At 49.3% G+C, this 20,486-nt stretch overlaps 1 protein-coding gene across 1 annotated transcript; it reads right to left on the bottom strand.

Moving 5' to 3' along the window:
• Positions 1-1,933: 1,933 nt before the first annotated feature.
• Positions 1,934-20,136, bottom strand: BRME1 (break repair meiotic recombinase recruitment factor 1). The gene is made up of 9 exons (XM_016217971.2): positions 20,074-20,136; positions 19,446-19,500; positions 15,545-15,716; positions 12,806-12,887; positions 12,464-12,568; positions 8,228-9,490; positions 5,100-5,188; positions 3,028-3,120; positions 1,934-2,351 (listed from the first exon to the last, which is right to left on the bottom strand). The coding sequence occupies exons 2-9, from the start codon at positions 19,477-19,479 to the stop codon at positions 2,201-2,203; spliced, it is 1,989 nt and encodes a 662-aa protein (XP_016073457.2). The 5' UTR covers positions 19,480-19,500; positions 20,074-20,136; the 3' UTR covers positions 1,934-2,200.
• Between the last annotated feature and the right edge of the window lie 350 nt (positions 20,137-20,486).

The following is a 20,486-nucleotide window of genomic DNA, read 5'->3' as shown; positions in this document are numbered from 1 at the left end:
TCCTACTTTCCCGACTGCTGTTTGGATTTCCGTTCACCCGGGGACTCTGGGGTGAGCTGAGAAATGGGATTGGGTACCATAGGGTGGCTGTTGGGCTTTGAGAGGTCCCCCCTTTTCTGGCACTTCTGGACACGACCTCTGCTGCCAACACATTGGGCACTTTCTCTCACATTTGGGTATTTGACATGCAATGTAGGTGAATCCCCCACACTGGGCAGTGGGGGCTTGATTTGAGGGGAGAAATGGAGAGACAATTAAACCAAACTTCCCTCCCCCATTGTCCTCACCAAAGAGGCCCTCAGTGAATGTTTACATCACACCACAATGCCTCAGTGACTTGGGGCCATGGAGGCAACGTGCCAGGCCCTTCTAGGTGGGGTCAAGAATGGGACTATGTTGACTATGTCCTGGGGGGTCAGCCAGCCCAGGACTTGCCCAGGGGCACTGTGGAGGCAAATTTGGGTCTGCTCAGGCAAGAGTGGGAGGATTGTTTAGGTAATCCCTACCCAGGGATTGTGATCCAGTTTTCCTGGGGCGGGGCTACACTCAGAAACCCCCACCACCTGTTTGTCTCCTCCATTACCAGTGCTTGTTTCCCTGGCCTCCAGGGGGCAGCAGGGGGCAAGTGTCCATACACATTTCTTCTCTAAGCCAAGGGGTTGGCCTCCATGCCCAACCCACAGGGTTTCTCTCCCACGGTTGGCTGGAGGCAGGATTTGAACTTTGCAGGTCCCCTCTGCCCTTGAACTGGGACCTGAGGCCACCCAGGAGGAGAATCAAGGATGGGAGCCTTACCTTGAAGACAGCCTGCTCCCTAGGCTTGGAGGAGACAAAGACACAGAAGGGTGGCCCCAAGGGTCTTCAAATTGAGTTGGGGACAACATCCCAGCCACTGCCAGCTGCTGCAAACTGCTAAGGGCATAAGCCAGAGCTACTGGGGCTTGGACCCAAAGGGCTAGACAAACTGGCATGTCCTGGCAGGGTCAAGGAAGGAGAGATGTAAGGGGTTCCTGATCAGAGTCCCTCCCCTCTGGAATGGAGTCTCCCAGGGTATAAGAAAGCAGTGGGAAGGGTGCACTGCCATGGCCCTAGAATTTGGGTGTGGGAGCCACAGGCAGAGCCACTAGTAAAGGGGTGGGTCTGGTCCATCTGGTGGTGACCAATTTAACAGAGGATCTTTTTCTGTGAAATGGGTTTGATGCAGCACCTGTGGCTGCTTCTGATGCCACCATGGGGGCTGCGCTCAGGCTTGTGTGGGATGAGGTGTGCAGTGACGGCCCTAGGCATCCTGTCTGAATCAATAACAACCCCCCAGGACTGCCTCCTTCCAGGCTAGGGCTTTAAAGCAGCTTGTCCCATGGAACAGAAAGGGTCACTGAGCACTGAAAACAAACTCTCCAGGTGAGTCCTGTGGCCTTACTACCACACAGATGCTTGTGTGGGTGCCTGAAAAGGCACACACAGCCATATGCTCCTGGGGAACCCCACACACTTGGAAACACACAGGGACTGTCTGACCTGTGTCCCAGCAGTAGCCCTACTTGCCATCCTAGGGAGGATGAGAAGTGAAAGGGGAAAGAAGCAAAGGGAGGTTTGTGGGTGAGACATCAAGGAACCCAAATGCTTCAACCCCCAAACAACAGGTCCTGAGGCCTTGCTATGGAATAATTTATTAATAGTCTTCACAAAATAAATAAAATGGAAATCCAGAGAAAGAAAAACATACAACCAACAAAGGGAGCCTTCTCCTCCAGGAAAGAAACAAATTCTGAACCTGCCATAACCTCAGCTAAGGAGACAAAATTTGCAAATCCAGATAAACACCTGGGTGGCTCTGGGCTCTGCTCCTAGGGCCCCACCCAGCCTCCACCTCCCACTGTAGCCTCAGCCTCTGGAGGAGCAGGTTCCCCTCCATACAGACTCTAGAGGGAGGCTATTGACTCCAGTGGGACCTCCAGGGTTTCCCAGGGGAGGCTGACTTCTAAGTTGGCTGAAGGACAGTTTCTGGGGCCCACCAGGACCTTGGGGCTAACAAAATACCAGGACAACATCAGGGACTGAAGGTTTTCCAGCGTCTGCAGAGGGATTGTTACTAGCTTTGTGGCAGGAAATAAGGCATTTCTAGGGGCCAGGGTTTGAACATCCATGGGAGGGGTAGGAACTGCACACATGGTCTCCCAGCTTCCCCATTTGGAAGCATCTACAAATCCCTCCAGGACTGCTCCCCTCGAGGGAGAGTCCCAGCCCCCTTTGATGTGTAGGGCATGGGAGCTTTCCCTGTAGGCTTTGCCTTCCGGTAGTTGAGGCGCTTGAATGCTTCCAGGTCCCGGTGCGCATTCATGATCAGCCGGCTGCACAAAAATGCTGGCATTGACTATGAACCAGAGCAGCAGGACGCACCCCACACTCCTGCTCACACATTCTCACACAGACTCACACACTCATGCACAATCCCAGGTCACATATACACACAGGCTCACACACTCTCACAGGCACATTCACATGTGCACAATCAGAACCAACCTATTACAGCCGTAGCTGGTTTGGCTCCGTAGTTAGAGCATCGGCTCATGGACTAAAGGGTACCAGGTTCAATTCTGGCTAAGGGCACATACCTCAGTTGCAGGCTCAATCCCCAGCCCCAGTCAGGACTCTTTCAGGAGGCAACCAACTAATGTGTCTCTCACATCAATGTTTCTCTCTCTCTTTCCCCTTCTACTCTCTCTGGAAAGCAATGGAAAAAATATCCTCAGGTGAGGACTGAAAAAACAAAATAATCAACCTGTTACAGAGTAGACTATTGACTGTCCCCGCCCCTCTCCAGAACCTAACAATTCTATAAAGGATGGGTCTATGACATAATAGGTGAGGGCTCAGGAGGAGTGACACTTTCTGGGGGCCCTTTGCTGGGTGGCCTCTGGGTAGCTTGGGCTGCTGAGGGGGGGTCTCCTTGCTGCCCCACTGGTTTCCCCCAACCCAATCCTTCCTAGGCCCCATCCCACTGCCTGTCCATCCCCTCTTACTTACTTCAGGTTGGAGAGCTCAATAATGAGGCCACGCACAGTATCTGTTGCATCCTCCATCCTGGTGGCTTCACAGGGCTTGATCCCCTTGTGGGTACTGGAGGGAAAGGAAGACAAGAGGCCTGACCTCAACAGACAACTCCACCAAATAACATTCTGGGGAGCTTTCGCTGGGCCTTCAGCTGTCTGCTTTTTCAGATATTAAGCTACCATGGGGCAGACCTCTGATGGCCTACCCAGCTGGATCGACTGCCAAAAGCACACCCAGAATCCAGTCCCTTCTCCCCACCCATGCTCCCCAGACCCCCAGCTCCTGTCCCTATAGCTTGTCTCCCATGCAGCATGGGGTGGAGGGCTGTGAAAATGGAAACCTGGCTCACTGTACCATCTGCTGGCACCTCTAGGCCCCATCTCCTCCCTCCTGTCCCCCTGCTCCCAGCTCCAGCCACACTGAATTCCTGGCCTTTCCCTGAGCACCTCTTAAGGTTCTGGAATGTTCTCTCCCAAATGTCTCCTCCTTGGGGCAATGGGGAGGGGGCGGGGAATCTGGACTTTCCTGATCACTGAGTTAAAATGTTAACCCCTTCCCCACTGACTTTTTCTCCCAACACTCTGCCATCTGATTATCTAATTTGCTTGTCTCTCACTCACCCTGCCTGCCCCGCCCAACATACACTAGATTGTAGCTGCATGTTTTGTCCTGTCCCACACTGCTTGCCCAGTGTCCAGAGCAGTTCCTGTAAGAGCTAGCACTGGATGGCGTTAACCTCTATGGGAGGGGTGGATGTGCCACAGCACCCACTGTATCTAACGTGTGGCCTGCGGATGCTGGCAGAGGGTCATCCTCCTGGCCTCTAGTCAACAGCTCTCCCCAAACCCTACCACACCCTGGGCTTGGCAACACCTCCTGGGTTGTCACTATGGAATCTCTGTTCTGCTCCACCTTCCATGGTCACCCAAGATGGCTGGCTGACCCAGGCCTTAGCTTCTTTTGTGTCTTACCCACCATGGGCCATCAACCCCAGGACCTGCCCTGTGGGTCTTCCAGATGTCCATGTGGGGTCGCATCGCCCAGTGAGGACATCAGAGATTCAGACATGATTTTCCCTCCTCTTTGCTCAAACAATGGTGGGGCCACTTTAACTAAACTGCCTCTGGTCCTTGTTCAGGGCGTGTGTGTGTGTGTGTGCACGCATACACACACAAGTGGAACAGGTACTAGTGACAGGGCTTGTGCAAGGGAAGAAGGCAAAAACTCTCCACCTTATACCTTGAGGAGGATAGGGAGGAACAGAAAAACTCGCAGAGTGCTGTCCCTCCTCCACACTTGCTAGACAGAAACAGAATCTTGGCCATAAATAATTGATAAGACACCGCCTCTGCAGAGAGGCCTGCTCAAGTACAAGGTAACACAGACGATGGTCACCCAGTGCTTGCTCCTGGCAGGGCTGGGAGAAAGGACAGGAGAGAGATGACAGACTGTGAGAGGCCCTGGGGTAAGGGGAGAGGACACCCACAATCCCCACATGCACACTGCTTGGGTGTAGGGACAGTGTACCCAGTGGCCTGCCCTGGGGCACAGAGCCAAGTGGGAAATGAGGAGACAAGCCAGGTCAGAGACCCTGGAGGCCCCACCCTGTGCTAGTACTGGGACCGCCCAAGATCAGCTGGGCCAATGGTTCTTAGCTATCCTACTCTGAGGAGATTCAGGCGAAGTTTTGGGCCCTCTCCAGAAAAATGCACATGTTGAATTCAAATAACCAGCAGAGCCAGGGGCACCACCCCAGGGTCCCGGGGAGAGACGCTTGTTTGGGTGCAGATGGCTGGTGACCAGTTCTCCACCTGCAGGGAGCCAGGGACACACACAGTTTGAAAGACAGGGCTCAGCTCCCTTACTGGACTGAGAAAATTGAGGCCCAGTGACGGAGAGCCAGGGCCCCCTCACCCCCTCATCAGCAAAATGGGAGCTCACAGGGCTAGGGGGAGCTCCAGTGCCAGGGAAGCAGTGGCACTCCCCTCCCAAGGGAGGACTCCCACCAAGATGAGGGTCCTGGGGTGTCCTTCCACCTGGCCTACCTTGGCTGAGCCTCAGTGAGGGGGCTTCCATCAATACCTACGCTGGTGCCAGGCCAGCAAAGGCCCACCCTGCTCCCCGCAGGAAACAACTGGAAAGAGAGAGCACACGTGTGAACAGTTAGCTGTGTGAGCCCTGCACAGGGAAGGGGAAGACGTACAGGAAACATCTCACTTCCCCTTGGCCACACCAGGAACACTGAGGCTGGAGCTCCTACAGAAGAAAAGTGATAGTTATACCTGGGGGCCACCAGCCTGGGCTGCTCTTGCCATCCCCCCCTCAGAAAGAGAGCCGACAGGGTAACCACTGGGTCTGACTCTGCTGTCCTCTCCTGGGCCCGCACCTTCCAACAAGCTGCTCTGTGCCTGGAGGTGGATCCATCTACACATTCTCTATACATCTTGCAATATCTAGAAGGGTACAGAGAAGACCCCAAGGGGTGGTAACTATAACAAGGTGAGCAATGATGTCAAGGGAAGAGGATGGCCAGATAAGCCACATACTTTTTGTATGTCAGGAAAAGATTTTGCAAATATATTGCAAAGGAAAAATTCATAAGTAAAAGGGAGAAAGCCAAATAATCTTGATAAGCTCAAGTTTCTAAATGTCAACAGTGGTTCAATTTTTGTGGGAAAACGTCAAGCTCAATCATGGAGGTGACAGACATCCCATGGGAAGAGGAAAAAGGGTTAAAAGGTGGTGGTGGTGGGGCAGCCTGCCCAGGACCTCTTCTAAGGAGACCAAAGTCCTGGGATTGGAAAGGAGCCTGTTCTAGGGACATCCTCTCCCCTAATGGGGTGGGGGATGGGGTGAAGGGCTGAGCTACACTAGCAAACAGGTACCCGAACCACACGAAAAACTGCCTGTAGCCCAACAGTTCTCACCTAGGGATGACTCCATCCCCAGGAGACACTTCACAATGTCTGGGGACATTTTTGGTTGTCACAACTAGGGGAGAAGATGCTACTGGCATCTGGTGGGCGGAGGCCAGAGATGTTGCTCAACGCACTACAGTGCACAGGACAATCCCTACCAGAGAACAATCTGGCCCTGGACACCAGCAATGCCAGCTGGGGTCTCTGCTGCAGACAATACCATGAGTGTCTCCCAGCATCTGGCTATTTCATGTAGGCAACTCTGACTTAAAAGACAATCAGTGTCACATATTCACCAAACTCACTGCACTGTTCCTGGCCATGAGGAATATTCTCCCTCCCACCAGAGCTGTATAAATGTTTGTACAAAAGTGGTCCTGAACGTGCCAGGGTCAGAGTTGTAGGCCCCTGAAAGGCCCCTAGGAACCAGCTTTTAAAATGGTACTTCTTAAGTATTATAGGGAGGCTCCACCAGCTCTGGGGTATCATGTCCCAAGGGAGCTGTTTTGAGAAGAAAACACCAATTTTCCTGTGAGGGGACCTGGGTTTGAAACTGGTCAGTCACCACTGTGTAACCTCTGAGTCTCCAAGTGGCTTCATCTAAAGTGGTGCTCATGGTTGTATGTGGTAAGGCTCAGGGCCGGATGGTGGGAGGCTGTGCTGCTGCTCTCCATCCATCTGTGCTCTGTTCCCAAGTGTCCCTGCCCACTTGGCCTTCCTGCCGAGGGCCATCAGAATCTTCCCATGGGAATCTGCTTGTGCCTGGGTCATCCCAACTTGTTTAGGAACACCCAAAATCAAAACAAAACTTGTCCAGGCATTGGCAGCCTTGTCAAGGCAGTACCTACTCCCCTGGGGGACCTGTCAGGTCTGACCACCTGGCTGGCTGCCTAGGTCCTCCGCACTGCTGATTCCCTGGTGCTTTCCAAGTGTAGTCACTGGCAGCCTGTCTGGAAGGGCTCACTCTTTTGCCTGCTGGATGCCACCAAATGTCCCAATTGTTTCCTCAACCTTCTCCCTAAGCCACTGCCCAAGAGGCCAGAGATTGGGAGTAACTTAGCCAACATTTCTTTCTGAGTGAGTTTGCATTTCTCAAGAAACAAGGCTCAAATTCTAAAATTTCAGCTGTTCCCAGCACCTGAACGCCTACCTATCCAGATCATGTTCCAACTCTGCACTGTGACCTACTTTCCATGATCTTGCTCATCTGGCGATCATGAAACAGGGGCATGAGGAGCCAGGGCCCGCAGGGAGAAGGGAGTCCAGGTAGGTGAACATTGTGGAAGGCCAAAAACAACCCCTGGGAAGGCAGTGCAGTGGAGGCCTGCATTTGCTCAACTCAGCCATGCTCCCCTCACACTCATAACAGCTGGCTTTCTTCAGCTGGGCACCAGATGAGGTCATTTGCTTGTTTTGGAGCTGTGTCACATGAAGATTCTTTAAGTTCCGAAATGATAGGGTACAAAAATGCTCACTTTGGGAAAGGCAGGAGGGAACAGTGCTACGGAAAACCTCAGGGGGGCAGGCACCACGCCTGATGTTTTCATGCCTGGCATAAGCAGGCTTTTGACAAGCATGTATTGAATAAATTTTTGAAAAACATCTTAACAAGGACAGCTGAAAAAACAGGCCAACATTTGTAAAGGGAGTTGGGAGCCACATTCTCGGATGGGGTGGCTGAGGAGCAGCTGTAGAATCAGGAAAATCTGGACGCAGACCCAGCCTCCTCCACTCCTAGCTGTGTCACCACTGGCAGGTGCCCAACTTCCTTCAGCCTCTCTTCCTCACCCAGTGTGTGGAAAGAGAACTGAGAACCACCTACCTCCACTGCAAAGCACTTAGCCCAGGCTCAGGTATGGGACATGGAGCCTCCCTTGGGAGCGGGGCTAAAGCAAGGCTGCCACCTGCCTTGATGGGTGAACGCCATGACTGGCAGAGGCTCACTGGGCAGCTTTCCCACTTCCTGTCATGCAGGCAGCTCCCTGAAGGAAGCAAAGTCCCTACAAATTCCAGCAGAAAAAATTCCATACATATGTTTGGGACAGGGTCCTCATGGAAAAGCAAGTCTTCCCTGTCTGAAAAATCACACAGACCCCAAACCCACTGAAGCTGTAACTCAGACTCCCTAGACTCATCTGCCATATAAACAGACCACCACACATCCCATCTTCCCCCACCAATGGGCGGTTTGGATGAGGGCCTGTGGACACTGGTGCCTGCCCTGGGATGGTCTAGCTGTAACTTAATGCTCTTACCTGCTCAGGTGGGGCTTCAAAGTTGGGGGCTTCCAGGGCATCCTGTATCTGGCTGTCTGGCAGGAAGTAGAGTTCCATGGCTGGGGACCCCCCCAACATGGCCTGGTCTGTAGGGTCAGGAGGATGTTTGGGCTGGCCTGAAGGGCCTAGGGGGATGTCTGGGCTGCCCTGCTGGGCTCTGGCATCCTGAGGAGGACCAGCCACTGCTTCTCTGTGCAGTGGCGGAACAGAGGCTCCAAGGGACAGATCAAGCTTCCTGAAGTCTTGTTCAGCTGCCTTTTCACCCAAGGGCTGTGACAACAGAGGCAGCACACATACACCTCCCAGCCCTTCTTGTCCCAGGCCTGGTACCTGTGTCTGATCAACAACTGGGCCCATTTCTGAGGCTACAGGACTGGAGTCTCCAGCATCTATTGTGGGCTCTTGAATCCCATGAGCCAGAACCAGGGACACTGCAGGGCTCCTGGGGACATCACCAGGGGGCATGGCTTCCCACCCTGCCTCCCCTCTGCCTCCTGTGGTCTCCCCAGCGAGAGGCATGCCCCTGAGCAGGGCCCTGTTAAGGACTCCATCAGGGACCTTCCTGCTGGGAGAGGCAGGTGCCCCGGTGTTAGCCTTCCCATCTGGTCCAGCCACCTCCAGAGCCCTCTGTTCTAGCTTGGTGAGGTCTGTGATCATATCTGTGATGACAATGGTCCTAAAGGAGGAGTGTCTTGGGCTGCTACAGCTCCCTTCTGCTTCCCTGCCAACCCTGCTGAGTGTCTGCATGGGGTCAGGTGGGGCCTGGACTGCAGATCCAGGCTCTGAGCCCTGAGTGGCCAGGCCCAGGATGCTGTCTCCTTTCTCCTGGTCAGCCCCTGCTACCCCTTGGGCGCCTTCCTCCTGTGGGGTTCCTTGGTCTGGCTCCTTCTCTTCAGCACCACTGCTTGGCAGATGCCCTTTCTGGCCACCTGGAATCCCACCCCTCCCTGTGCTTCCAGTGTCTGGCAAGTTGGTCCCTTGCTCCAACAGATAGTTCTGGCTGGTGCTCTCTGAGGCCAAGGGCACCATCCTCCATTCTGGAGGAACACCACTGGAGACCTCAGGCTGAGAATCCCCCATGCTGGACATAGGTGTTACAGGGTTTTGGACGCTGTGCTCAGAGCAGGTGCCATCTGCCTGGGTCTGGTCTCCTGGCTCCCTGGCCTCCCAGACAGTGAGCTCTGGGGACTCCTCCCATGACTGGCTTCCTGCCTGCTGGGCACTGGTTTCTGGTGGTGTCTCCTGTATAGAGAGAAAGAAAGCCTCAGGCCTTCAATAATCAACCACCCTGAAGATTTTTCTAGTTGTTACTGCCCCTGTACAAAGTCTCAGATGCTGTGTGGATGACTGAAGGGATCAATACAGTAGTCCTCCCTTATCTGTAGGGGATACGTTCCAAGACCCCCAGTGGATGCCTGAAACGGCAGATAGTACCAAACCCTATATATACTATGTTTTTTCCTAGCCATATATACCTATGATAAAGTTTAATTTTTAAATTAGGCACAGTAAGAGATTAACAATAATTAATAATAAAATAGGTCAATTATAACAGTATACTGTAATAAAAGTTGTGTGAATGGCTTTGGGGCTATTACTGAGTAAAATAAGGGTTACTTGAATACAAGCACTGTGATAACACAGCAGTCAATCTGATAATCAAGAAGGCTTTTAAGTGACTAATAGGAGGGGAGCATATGTAGGTTGGAGTCACTGGACAAAGGGACGATTCACGTCCCAGGCAGGACAGCATGTGATTTCATCACACTACTCAGAGCAGCATGCAATTTAAAACTTATGAATTGTTTATTTCTGGAATTTTCTATTTAATATTTTTGGACAGTGGTTGACTACAGGTAACTAAAACCACAGACAGTGAAAGTATGGGTAAGAGGGGACTACTGTCTCTTGTGCTCCTTATCCAGTTCAGGGCAGAGCTTTGTGCCAGGGGCTGAAGGGGTAACCAGGAGCACAGGAATCCTTCCTTCCAACAGCCCCTTCTCCCCACCAGCACCAGGCATGTGGAGATCAAGGATATAAAAATCAAGGGCACCTGTGGACCACACCAACGTCAAATGCCTGGACTGGAGACGAACCATATTTATTTAAGATGTTACCACTGTGCCATCAGCTCTCCCTTCAAACTGAACTGCAAATAAATTCAATACCTAGGGATTGAGGTATGCATCTAGGGTGCTTATAGACGGCAGCTGCTCCCCTACTTTTTTTGTACACTTAGCGCTGGGGAGAGACACCTTCTCAATTATCTCCCTGCACCTTAAGGCCAACCTTTCTGAGAGGGTCTGCATTGCAATGCCAGACCTGAAGGTCACAGCATGTCAATAGGTTTTCAATGAAGACACTGGCAACCAGACTGCTGAGTTACACGCAGCCTTTTCAGCATTGACGGCAAAGGTATCACTCCTTATTTTTTTCTTTTTATTAATCCTCACTCAAATACATTTTTTCCACTGCCCTTTAGAGAAACTGGAAGGGAGGGAGGGGGAGAGCAGAGAGAGAGAGAGATAGATATCGATGTGAGAGAGACACATCAATTGGTTGCCTCCCACACATGCCCTGACCAGGTGGGCCAGGGATCAAACCTGCAACCCCAGTACATGCCCTTGACCAGGGATTCGAAACCACGACCCTTCAGTGTATGGACGGACACTCTAACCACTGAGCCACACCAGCCAGGGCATCCCTCCTTTTTCACAATTAAACTTTTGTAAGATCACTGTAAGTTCTTGTGTAATTGTGAGAAATAATGTGAAAAGATCCCTTGTGCTCCTTACCCAGTTTGCCCCAGTGGTAACATCTTACATTAACAAAAGTATAGTGTCACAACCAGGATGTTGAAATTGATAAAGTAACCAACCTTATTCAGCTCTCCCATTTGTATATGTGTATTAAGTTCTACACTCTTCTCTCACTGGTGGAGGCTGTGTACCCACCATGACAGTTAAGATACTGAAAAGTGCAAAACAAAGATTCCCAGTGCTGCTATTTGCAGCCAAAATCACCTCTCTCCCATGTTGCCCACCCCATCTCCAACCCCTGGCAACCACTAGTCCACCCAACATGTCCATGTCCATGATTCTGTCATTTCAATAATGTTCTGTAAATAGAATCTCTATAACCTTTTTGGGATTGGCTTTTCCTGCTCCACCTAACACTCGAGATCTATTCATGTGGTTGCCTATGTCACTATTTTGCTCCTTTTTTATTGCTAAGTTGTGTGCATGGTATAGATAGACTATGGTTTGTTTAACCATTCACCAGTTGAAAGATTATCAAGGGTGTTCCTGACTAGGGGTGATTACAAACACAGCTGCTGGGCATTCCCACCATGCACTTTTTTTTTTTTTTTTTTTAAATACGGCTTTATTGATTTCAGAGAGAGGGAGAGGAAGAGAGAGATGGAAACATCAATGATGAGAAAGTCATTGGTTGGCTGCCTCCTGCAAGCCCTCGACTGGGGATTTAGCCTGCAACCTGGGCATGTGCCCTGACCTGGAATCGAACCTTGATCTCCTGGATTATGGGTTGATGCTCAACTGCTCAGCCATGCCAGCTGGGACCACCACTCACCTCTTTTAGAGGCATGTGTTACCAGACATGGTCAGCCTTGGAGCTCACAGTGGCAAGGACAAGAAAGTACACTGTAGGACCCCCCACAGCCCCAACTTGCACAAAGCTTCTGAGAAGCAAAGGGGTTCAGGGACAGAACATGAGTTGCCTTTCTGAGTTTTCTTTTTTTTTTAATCCTCACCCAAGGAAGTTTTTATTGATTTCTAGAGAGAGAGAAGGGGGGGAGAGGGAGAGAGAGAGAAACATTGATTGGTTGCCTCCCACATGTGCCCTGACTGGGGATCCAACCCACAAACTAGGTATGTGCCCTGACCGAGACGACACTCCAACCAACTGAGCAACCCGGTGAGGGCTGTCTCTCTAAATTTTCCAATTCTCATGCAATGTGGGCAAGAGGGCTCTGGCCTCCAGCACTTTGGTATAGGCACAGCCTCTCACAGGCCTGCAAGCTGCCTGCATAGTATCTGCAGTTCAGAGACATCTGTAGTGCAATATGATGAAAATGGGGTGTGGAGATGTGCAGATCTAGCCATTGCCAAAGAAAACCAAGGTTAAACTCAGCTGCCAGGGCTGGGCCAAAAATGCCCACCTATGGGGCTCAGCCTGCTGATTTTAGGGCCTTACCGAGCTAAAGGCCCCACTCCCAAGGTCCTCTTCCCTCATAGCTGCTAGTCTTGTCACTGCCTTCCTGGGTTTTGCAAACTGGGGAACAAATCTCCTGACTGAGTTCTGTGAACCAGACACAACAAGAACAAAGCAGCAATAAATACAAGCGAAGAATGAGGTCTAAGAAAGAAACCAAACAAATCAAAACCTGTTTCTTTCGCATTGTCTCAAACATGGCCTTTGCCCCCTATCCCCAGGGCAAACCAGCCCCTGTTGGCCATGAGGTTGAAGAGGCAGGAACTCCAGCCTAAGGGAGGCAGCTTCTTTTTGCACACATGGAAAGCTACAAAACAGGCTCACCTGGAAAGGAGGAAAGGGAATTGGCTCCTTTTCTGGTTGCGAGAGGAGCCTGGAGGGAGCTTCTGCTTCCTTATCCAGAGAGCTGGGTAGAGAAAGACAAAACAAGAGGTTCTGAAGTCATCCAAGGCTTTCAATGCACCTAGTGGGACAGAGAATGAAGTCCAAAGGCAAAGTAGTGCTCAGAATCTCCTAGAAGGGAGGCCCTGAAGCACCTGCTGAGAGAGGGTGGGATGGAGGAGGTGAGCAGTATGCTGGGGAACATTTTACTCCAAGAAGAGTGCTGAGTCCCACATCTAGAATCCAAACTTCCTGCTGTGGGTGCACTTGACCCTTATAATCCCAGTAATTGGTTCCTCAAATAAGACCAGGAATTCTCATTTGCACTGACACTCCCGCCCCCAGCTCTGCAAATTCCAAGGGAATTTGTATATATGAGAAACAGTGTCAAAAGAACCAGGTGTACTCATAATTGCCAAAATGTGGAAGCCAACAAGATGGTCTTCAGTGGGTAAAAGAATAAATAAACTGTGATACATCCAGACAATGGAATATTATTCAGCACTAAAAAGAAATGAGCCCTGGCCACATGGGTCAGTTGGTTGGAGCCTTGTCCCATGCAGCAAAAGGTTTCAGGTTCGATTCCCAGTTGGGGCACAAACCTGGACTGCAGGTTTGATCCCTAGTTGGGGAGTGTACAGGACACAACCAATCGATGTTTCTCTCTCTAAAATCAATAAACATATCCTTGGGTGAGGGTAAAAAAATAAAAATAAATAAATGAGCTATCAAGTCATGAAAAGACATAGAGGAAACTAAGTGCATATTACTAAGTAAAAGAAGTCAATCTGAAAGGCCATGTACTGTATGATTCCAAATACACAACATTCTGGAAAAGGCAAACTATGGAGATGGTAAAAAGACTAGTGGTTGCCAGGGTCAGGGGAAGAGATGAACAGGCAGAGCACAGGAGGCTTTTAGGGTAGTGAAAATACTCTGTATGATACTATAGTGATGGATACATGTCATTATACATTTGTCCAAACCCGTAGGCTATACAACACCAAGAGTGAACTCTAAGGTAAACTATGTAGGTTCATCTTTGATTAAAAAAATAAAAAGTGCCATTCTGGTGAGTGATGGTGATAATGGGGGAGGCTATGCCTGTGTAAGGGCAAGGGATATGTGAGGGATTTCTCTCTTCCTCTCAAATTTATTGTAAACCTAAAACTGTTCTAAAAATAAAATATATTTTTTTATATCCTTGCCCAAGGATATGTGTTTTATTGGTCTGAGAGAGAAGAAAGGGGAGAGAGAGAAAGAGAGAGAAACATCGATCGGTTGTCTCCCATACACGCCGTGAACCAGGAGTCTAGATACTGATAGCAAGAGCCTGTTAGAAAACTTCAATTGGGATGGGTTGTTTGGGCGGCTTCTGGAGTGCTGGCAAGATTTCATTTCTCAACATAAATGTGTTAAGCTTGTTTGCTTTATGTTTTCTTCCGTTATATTTCTGGGCACACGGTATTTCTTAGTAAAACATTTAAGAAACAAAAAAAGAAAAAAAATGGTGGGAACCTGCTTCTGGGCTTCTGACTATTCTTATGGACAGCAGATGGCTCAACCTCATCAGCCCTGCCCTGTTGACCTCTCAGGAATAAGGAGCACTGTGACATTGCTGTTCCTGGGAAAAATGGCTTAGATGTGACATGTGGACCCTCTCTTCATATCACACACAGAGCAGGGCTGCCTTTAATCCTAAAACTGCAATGACCTGAGATCAGACACATATACACATGCATACTAGAAAACAATTCTGTCAGATCACATGCCTTAATATTTTACTCAGAAAATTTGGTAGTCCAATCCATGACACATTCGCTGAAGACTTCAGGTAGTAAGAACCTTCCTTCTAATTCATGCCAACCCTTTTTACTTTGCCATAGTTAGTTACACGTGGTTTAACACAGTGGACAGACTAAACTCTTCTCTAGATCTTTTTTTCCCACCCCCACCCCCTTGCTGAAAAATAAAATAAGAGAACTGGGAAACCATTGTAGTTAGGAGCACAGGGGCACATACAGCCAGAACCCCAGCCTGCCTTGCACCAGCTCAGTAGCCTTGGCAAGTCATTTGATCTCTTGAAGCCTAGAGTCCTTATCTGTTAAATGGGGATAAAGGCCTATTTCAAAGTGCTATGAGGATTAAATAAACTGTATGTGTTGTTTTTATTCTTTTAAAAAAATGTTTTTATTGACTTGTGAGAGAGGAAGGGAGAGGGGGAGAGAGATAGAAACATCGATTGGCTGCCTCCTGCACCATCGATCAAGCCACAACTTGGGCATGTGCCCTGACTGGGAGTCAAACTGGTGACCTCCTGGTGCATGGGATGATGCTCAACCAACTGAGCCACACTGGCCAGGGCCTTTGATACCTTTTTTATCACAAAGGAATGTGGGGTAAATATAGATTTGACCAGCAGAAAGGACAAGCTACGTTCTATAACTAAGTGACCTTGAAAAATTCAAGGTTTTTCTTGCCAGTGGTTATAACATTGACCTTTCTTGATAGAGAGGAGAGTCCCAGGGAGGAAAGCACAATCAAAGGGCTCTGAGTCCCCAGGGGGAGGCATGACATTGGATAGGTCATGTTGATCCCCTTCCTTTTGCACCCTGTTCATTGGGTTGCTGCGCTGTGCCCACTGTCAATAGGGAGGTACTGAAAATGTTCTGAGCCACCTACCTGGAGGACACCTGTCCTGGCTCCTCCCCACTCTGCTCTGCAGAGGAAGCAGGTCCTGATCTGCCTTTTGACTCTTCAGGGTGACACAAGGGGCCCAAGCTGAAACTCTGGGGGGCCCCATTAGAGTCTTTGAGTCTTGGGTTCTTTGGGGGTTTCGATGGATGAATTCCTTCTGGTTTAGAGACAAAGGAAGACAAAAGGGTAGGAGATGCCAAGAGCATGCACTTCCATGGCTGGCAACCAAACCTGGCAGGGCCACTGCTGCAATGTGAGCAGGTTTGTTCCAAGGTCAGGAAACCCCTGACCTTTCCTGGAAAGCAAGAGATGGGATAGAACCTTATCCAGGTGGGACCTAGGAGTTTATGTGGCTACAGGATTCAAAAGCTTTGTACCTATGGACTGGTTGTGACTGAGGCTGAATCCTGAGGTGGTCTGGCTGGGCTCCAAACCACAGAAGACAACCTGACCCAGCTCACTGTTTTTCTGGGGAAGTGGTAAGAGGTGTGTATTAGCTCCTTCGGGTCTCAGTTCAAACATCTCTGCAGAGGGACCATACCCTGACTTTGCTATAGAGTCTTCCCATGCTGTTTTGTTGACTTCAAAGCATTTCTGCAAGTATCAATGTACTGGGTCACTTCTGTCTTGCCCACTGCAAATTGCTCCATGCAAGGAGGGGCCTTGCGTATCTCACTCTCTGCTGAGTCTCAAGTGCCTAGAAGACCATCTAGTTCACTATCACTGATCAATAAATAATTGGTAGATGACTGAATAAACATGTAGAAAATCAGATCACTTCCCAGGAAATGCAAATACAACTAAATTGTGTACCACTCTAGTTTCCTGTGATGCCTGAAGAATATCCACCCTGGGAAAACTTGGACCCAATGTCATTAAGTGCTAAGGAACTGATGTCTCAGCTGCCACTTAATTCCTTGTATCTCCGCAGTACCTTCCCCATCACTGAGAGCAATTTAGAGCCTAAAGGTGTTTATTATCATATACTTGTTGGATGAAGGAAATTCACTTACACAAAAATTGTCATTAGTGGCTGGCTTGTGAAGCCTCTCCAATTTATTCAATGAACAAATAAGGGTGATTCTAGTGAGCTCCATGCCAGACACTGTCTTAAGAACTTGGGTGTATTATAAAACTTCAAGACAGGGTCCTGTTGTTATGCCCATTTTACAGATGAGAAAGCCCAGGCACCTGGAGGCCAAGGAATCTAGAATGGGGTCCAGGCATCCAACCCCAAAGTCTACACACTCTGAGTGCCTACTATGCATTACTGAGTGCCTACTATGTACTGTGCTTCTAACCAGGCAGTGAGGACAAAATGACAAACCAGATGCAGGCCTAATTTTCCTGGACTTCAGTCATGTAGATCCTTTCCAACCTCGGCTCTTTACACCCATTGAATAAACCCCCCTTCCTCTCAATGCCAATTGCTAAGGTATGCCTCAGCATTCACTCAACTGTTTGCACTCCACTAGACCACAGCAACTTTCCTGTAATTTCTTCTAATTCTGTGAGTTATGGTTCATGTGTGCCCATTCAGAACTATAACCAACTGCTGTGTATTTGATTAGCTCTCTCCATGAGAAGCATTTTTCTTTTTTCCTTGACTTGACCTTGAGGGTGTGGAGGGGAGGAACTAAGTCTGCTGTACCCTTTGATCTCATCCTTGCCCTGCCTCCCACTCCTCTTCTCAGGTGCCCACCTCAATGCTGCACCCAGAGCAAGGCTCCAATGAGTTTCTTACACAAACATATTCCTACTTTGTGGTCTGTCAGAAAACACAAAATACAGCAGCTTCATTTAAGATGTCCAAACATTAGCTTGCTTTGCTAATCCAATGGACATTTATACCAAGTAAGAAACAAAAATATCAACAGAAGTGAAGAGCCTCCCATTTCCTTCCTCTGACCTGTTCCCACAGGACTAATATAAGAAAAACTGAGGCAGAACCTTGTTTTCAACACCAAAGGCCAAAAGGACGTTGGAAGGGAAAGGGCTTCTTTCACCATCTACCAGAATTGTCTTCCTCTCTCCCTACCCCATCCAGGGCATACAGAAACATCTGTCCTGGGCCAGCCTAGGGGTTTAATGAGCTGGGGAGTCCACAGCCAAGAGAGGCCCCAAATGACTTGCTGTGGGTGGGCTTGGCTGTCCCCAGCTTCCCCCTCTGAGGTCAGAGAAATTCTTGTGTCTCCAAGCAGCCTGTTGTTCATCTCTACATAAAATATTTCAATCTGTTGATAATTTATTTTCAGTTCCAGATTTTGAGGGGGGAAAAATGAGTCCTACTACTTAAGTTCATTAAGCACTAAGTAAAGAAGTAATTGCTAAACTTTTAAGAAGTTTGAGTTACCTTATCAGGGGTGGGAAATGTCTGGCCCTGGTCTGGCCCTGCCAGGGCAACCTTAGGTGGGACTCAAAATTCAATAAACCTAGGAGCTTTTTTCATAGCTAATTTTTAAGTTGATAATTTGGTACGGCCCATGAATGATGTTATGAATATCCAAATGGCTCTTGGCAGAAAAAAGGTTCCCCACCTCTATTAGATAACAGACAGGGAAATAGAACTACACTATGTCATACTGTATGCTTCTTTTCGAATGAGAAAATTCTATGTGTATATGGACAAGTGAAAATGGTCTCAATATACTGTGAAGTGAAAAATGAAGGTTGCATATCAATGTGTAATGATTCTATCTTCCAATAAAAACACTATATTTTTGTACATGAAGAAAGAGTTTGGAAGAAGTAGTGTACTCAGGTTCATTTCCTGTTGTTTTTTTAATCTTCACTCAAGGCTATATTTTTATTGATTTTTAGAGAGAGAGGAAGGGGAGGAGAGAGAAACATCAATCAGTTGCCTTTCATACCCGCCCAGAATGGGGACTGAACCCACAACCAAGGTATGTGCCCTGACCAGGAACTGAACCCTCAATCTTTTGGTGTTTGGGACGACACTCCAACCAACTGAGTCACCTGGCCAGGGCATTTTCTGTTTTGTTTTGTCTTTTATGCTGTACTATATGATTGACCTTGTACTGTGGTTTTGCTGGATGTTAACATTAGGGGAATAAAGTCTGGAAGGACAATCATAATAGCAGCATATATTTGTGTACTACCTAGGGTCTCTTCTTGGTGCTTTACAAATACTAATCCACATCTGAGCTCTAGGGCATGGTTCTCAACCTTGGCACTACTAACATTTGAGGCACTATTGACATTTGGGGTTGGATCATTCTGTGTTGTGGGGGCTGTCCTGCACATTCTATGATTTTGAGCAGCATCCTGGCCTAGACCCACTAAATGCCAGTCCCACCCCTCCCACACACACCAATTGTGAAAACCAAAAATGTCTCTAGATATTGTCAAATATCCTCTGGAGGGCAAATTCCTCCCCACACCAGGTTGAGAATCACTGTTCTAAAAAAAGGAGAGGTGCTCTTATTATCCCCTATTTGCAGAAGGGGGAAAGTGAGGCATAGAGTAAGTCATCTGCCATCACAGTGAGCAGCAGAGTTGGGAGGAATCCAGGTTTTTGTTTTGACAGTGAAGCACTTAGCCACACACCAGATGGCCTTTCAACACATCAAGCTCTATTCAGGAGTAGTCTCTGAGAGAGGCTTGCATGGAGGTTGCACCCCTGCCCCAAAGACTGGGGCCCTCCCCTCAGCTGTGGACTCCACCAGAGGCTGGAGGAAGCTCCACAAAGCTTTTACTTTCTACTATATGCACCCCTCCATAATTTATACTTTTTTTACTAGCAGGTGTAAAATCATTTTTTAAGGGAGCTTGGTGTGGTCATTTTAGCATTTCTGCAACAAATAAGCCCAAATTCCTCCTAAGAGCAGAAAGAGCAAAAAAGAAATCAACTTGAATGCCCAAATACCTGAAGTCCGTCGAAACTTCTTCCTCTTACTCATTTTACCCGTCCCTTGAGAAATCTGAAAATGAACAAAATTCCATCATTACAAGCAGCATTGTCCCTGGGTACATAACACCCAGTGACATTTGCTGAGGGCAGAAGCCACCCCATCCCCCACTTTGGCCCATGTGGCTGCCCTAAGGGGTCAGTTAGGCCCCAAGAAGACTCAGGTTGGGAGTCACAGCAACCTTGGGCCATGGCTGGGAAGAACTCAAGCCTCCTCCATACTGCAGAGGGCAGAGAGGGATCTTCTGCCAAGGATCTGAGAGCTCATGGGTGGGGGTGGGGATGGGTATGTCCTCAGTGGGAAATCTTGGGGACTCTGGCTTCTAGTCCCTAAATTGGGGCAGCCTGCGTGAAGCCCCTCCCTCCAGGCTGGCGGTCTCTGGGAACCTTCTAGAGACACCCGAAGGCTTTGGAGGGGACATGGGGAGTCCTTCAAAGTCACTTGGTGGCTTTAGTAGGCCCATCTGGGGCACTTCAAGGGCTGGAGGTGGGGCCTTTGGGGGGCGCACCTGGGGTCTTAAAAGGGGCAGGAGTTGCCACAGGGAATTCCTTCCAGCCTTGGGGGCCCGGACAAGCCCAAACTGACCTGAGCCAGAGAAGTTGTTGAGGTCCCTCTGTCCTTATCAGGAACTGGGTAGGTCTGCTTGGAGCTGTTGCGGGATAACTAGGTTAAGTTATATGAGTGAAATATTTTGGAGAAAATAAAAGGTAAGTTCGCCCCCCTCTGAGGTGCGGCAGCCCTCTGAGAGGGGCTGGAGCTGAAGGGCCAGGAGGTCTGAGGCCCGAGGGTTGTGAACTGACTTCTGGTAACTAAGCCCACACTAACCCTACCACGGCCACCGAAACGTGAGGAATGCCCAGAACCCGACAGCCTCGCGGGACGCAGTGAATCTTGCGGCTACTGCCACCCCTCACTTATGGGCACATTCTGCTTCTTTCCCGCGCACTGCGAGACCCAGTCGCGCGCATGCGCTACGCCAGCTTTGCTGCTCACACCCA

Source organism: Miniopterus natalensis, chromosome 4, assembly GCF_054644295.1.
Source record: "Miniopterus natalensis isolate mMinNat1 chromosome 4, mMinNat1.hap1, whole genome shotgun sequence".
Classification (NCBI taxonomy): domain Eukaryota; kingdom Metazoa; phylum Chordata; class Mammalia; order Chiroptera; family Miniopteridae; genus Miniopterus; species Miniopterus natalensis.
The sequence above is the reverse complement of the archived record's forward strand: the minus strand, read 5'-3'. Positions and strand labels throughout refer to the sequence as shown.

Bases quoted from the DNA above. Each gene is read 5' to 3' on its own strand.
- BRME1 (XM_016217971.2), bottom strand. From the start codon at position 19,479: ATGAGTAAGAGGAAGAAGTTTCGACGGACTTCAG. The intron at 9,491-12,463 runs GTAAGGCCCTAA...CTCTCTATACAG, and splicing joins GGAGTGGGGCCTTTAGCTCG to GAGACACCACCAGAAACCAG. The intron at 3,121-5,099 runs GTAGGCCAGGTG...CTTTCCCTCCAG, and splicing joins CTCACTGAGGCTCAGCCAAG to TACCCACAAGGGGATCAAGC.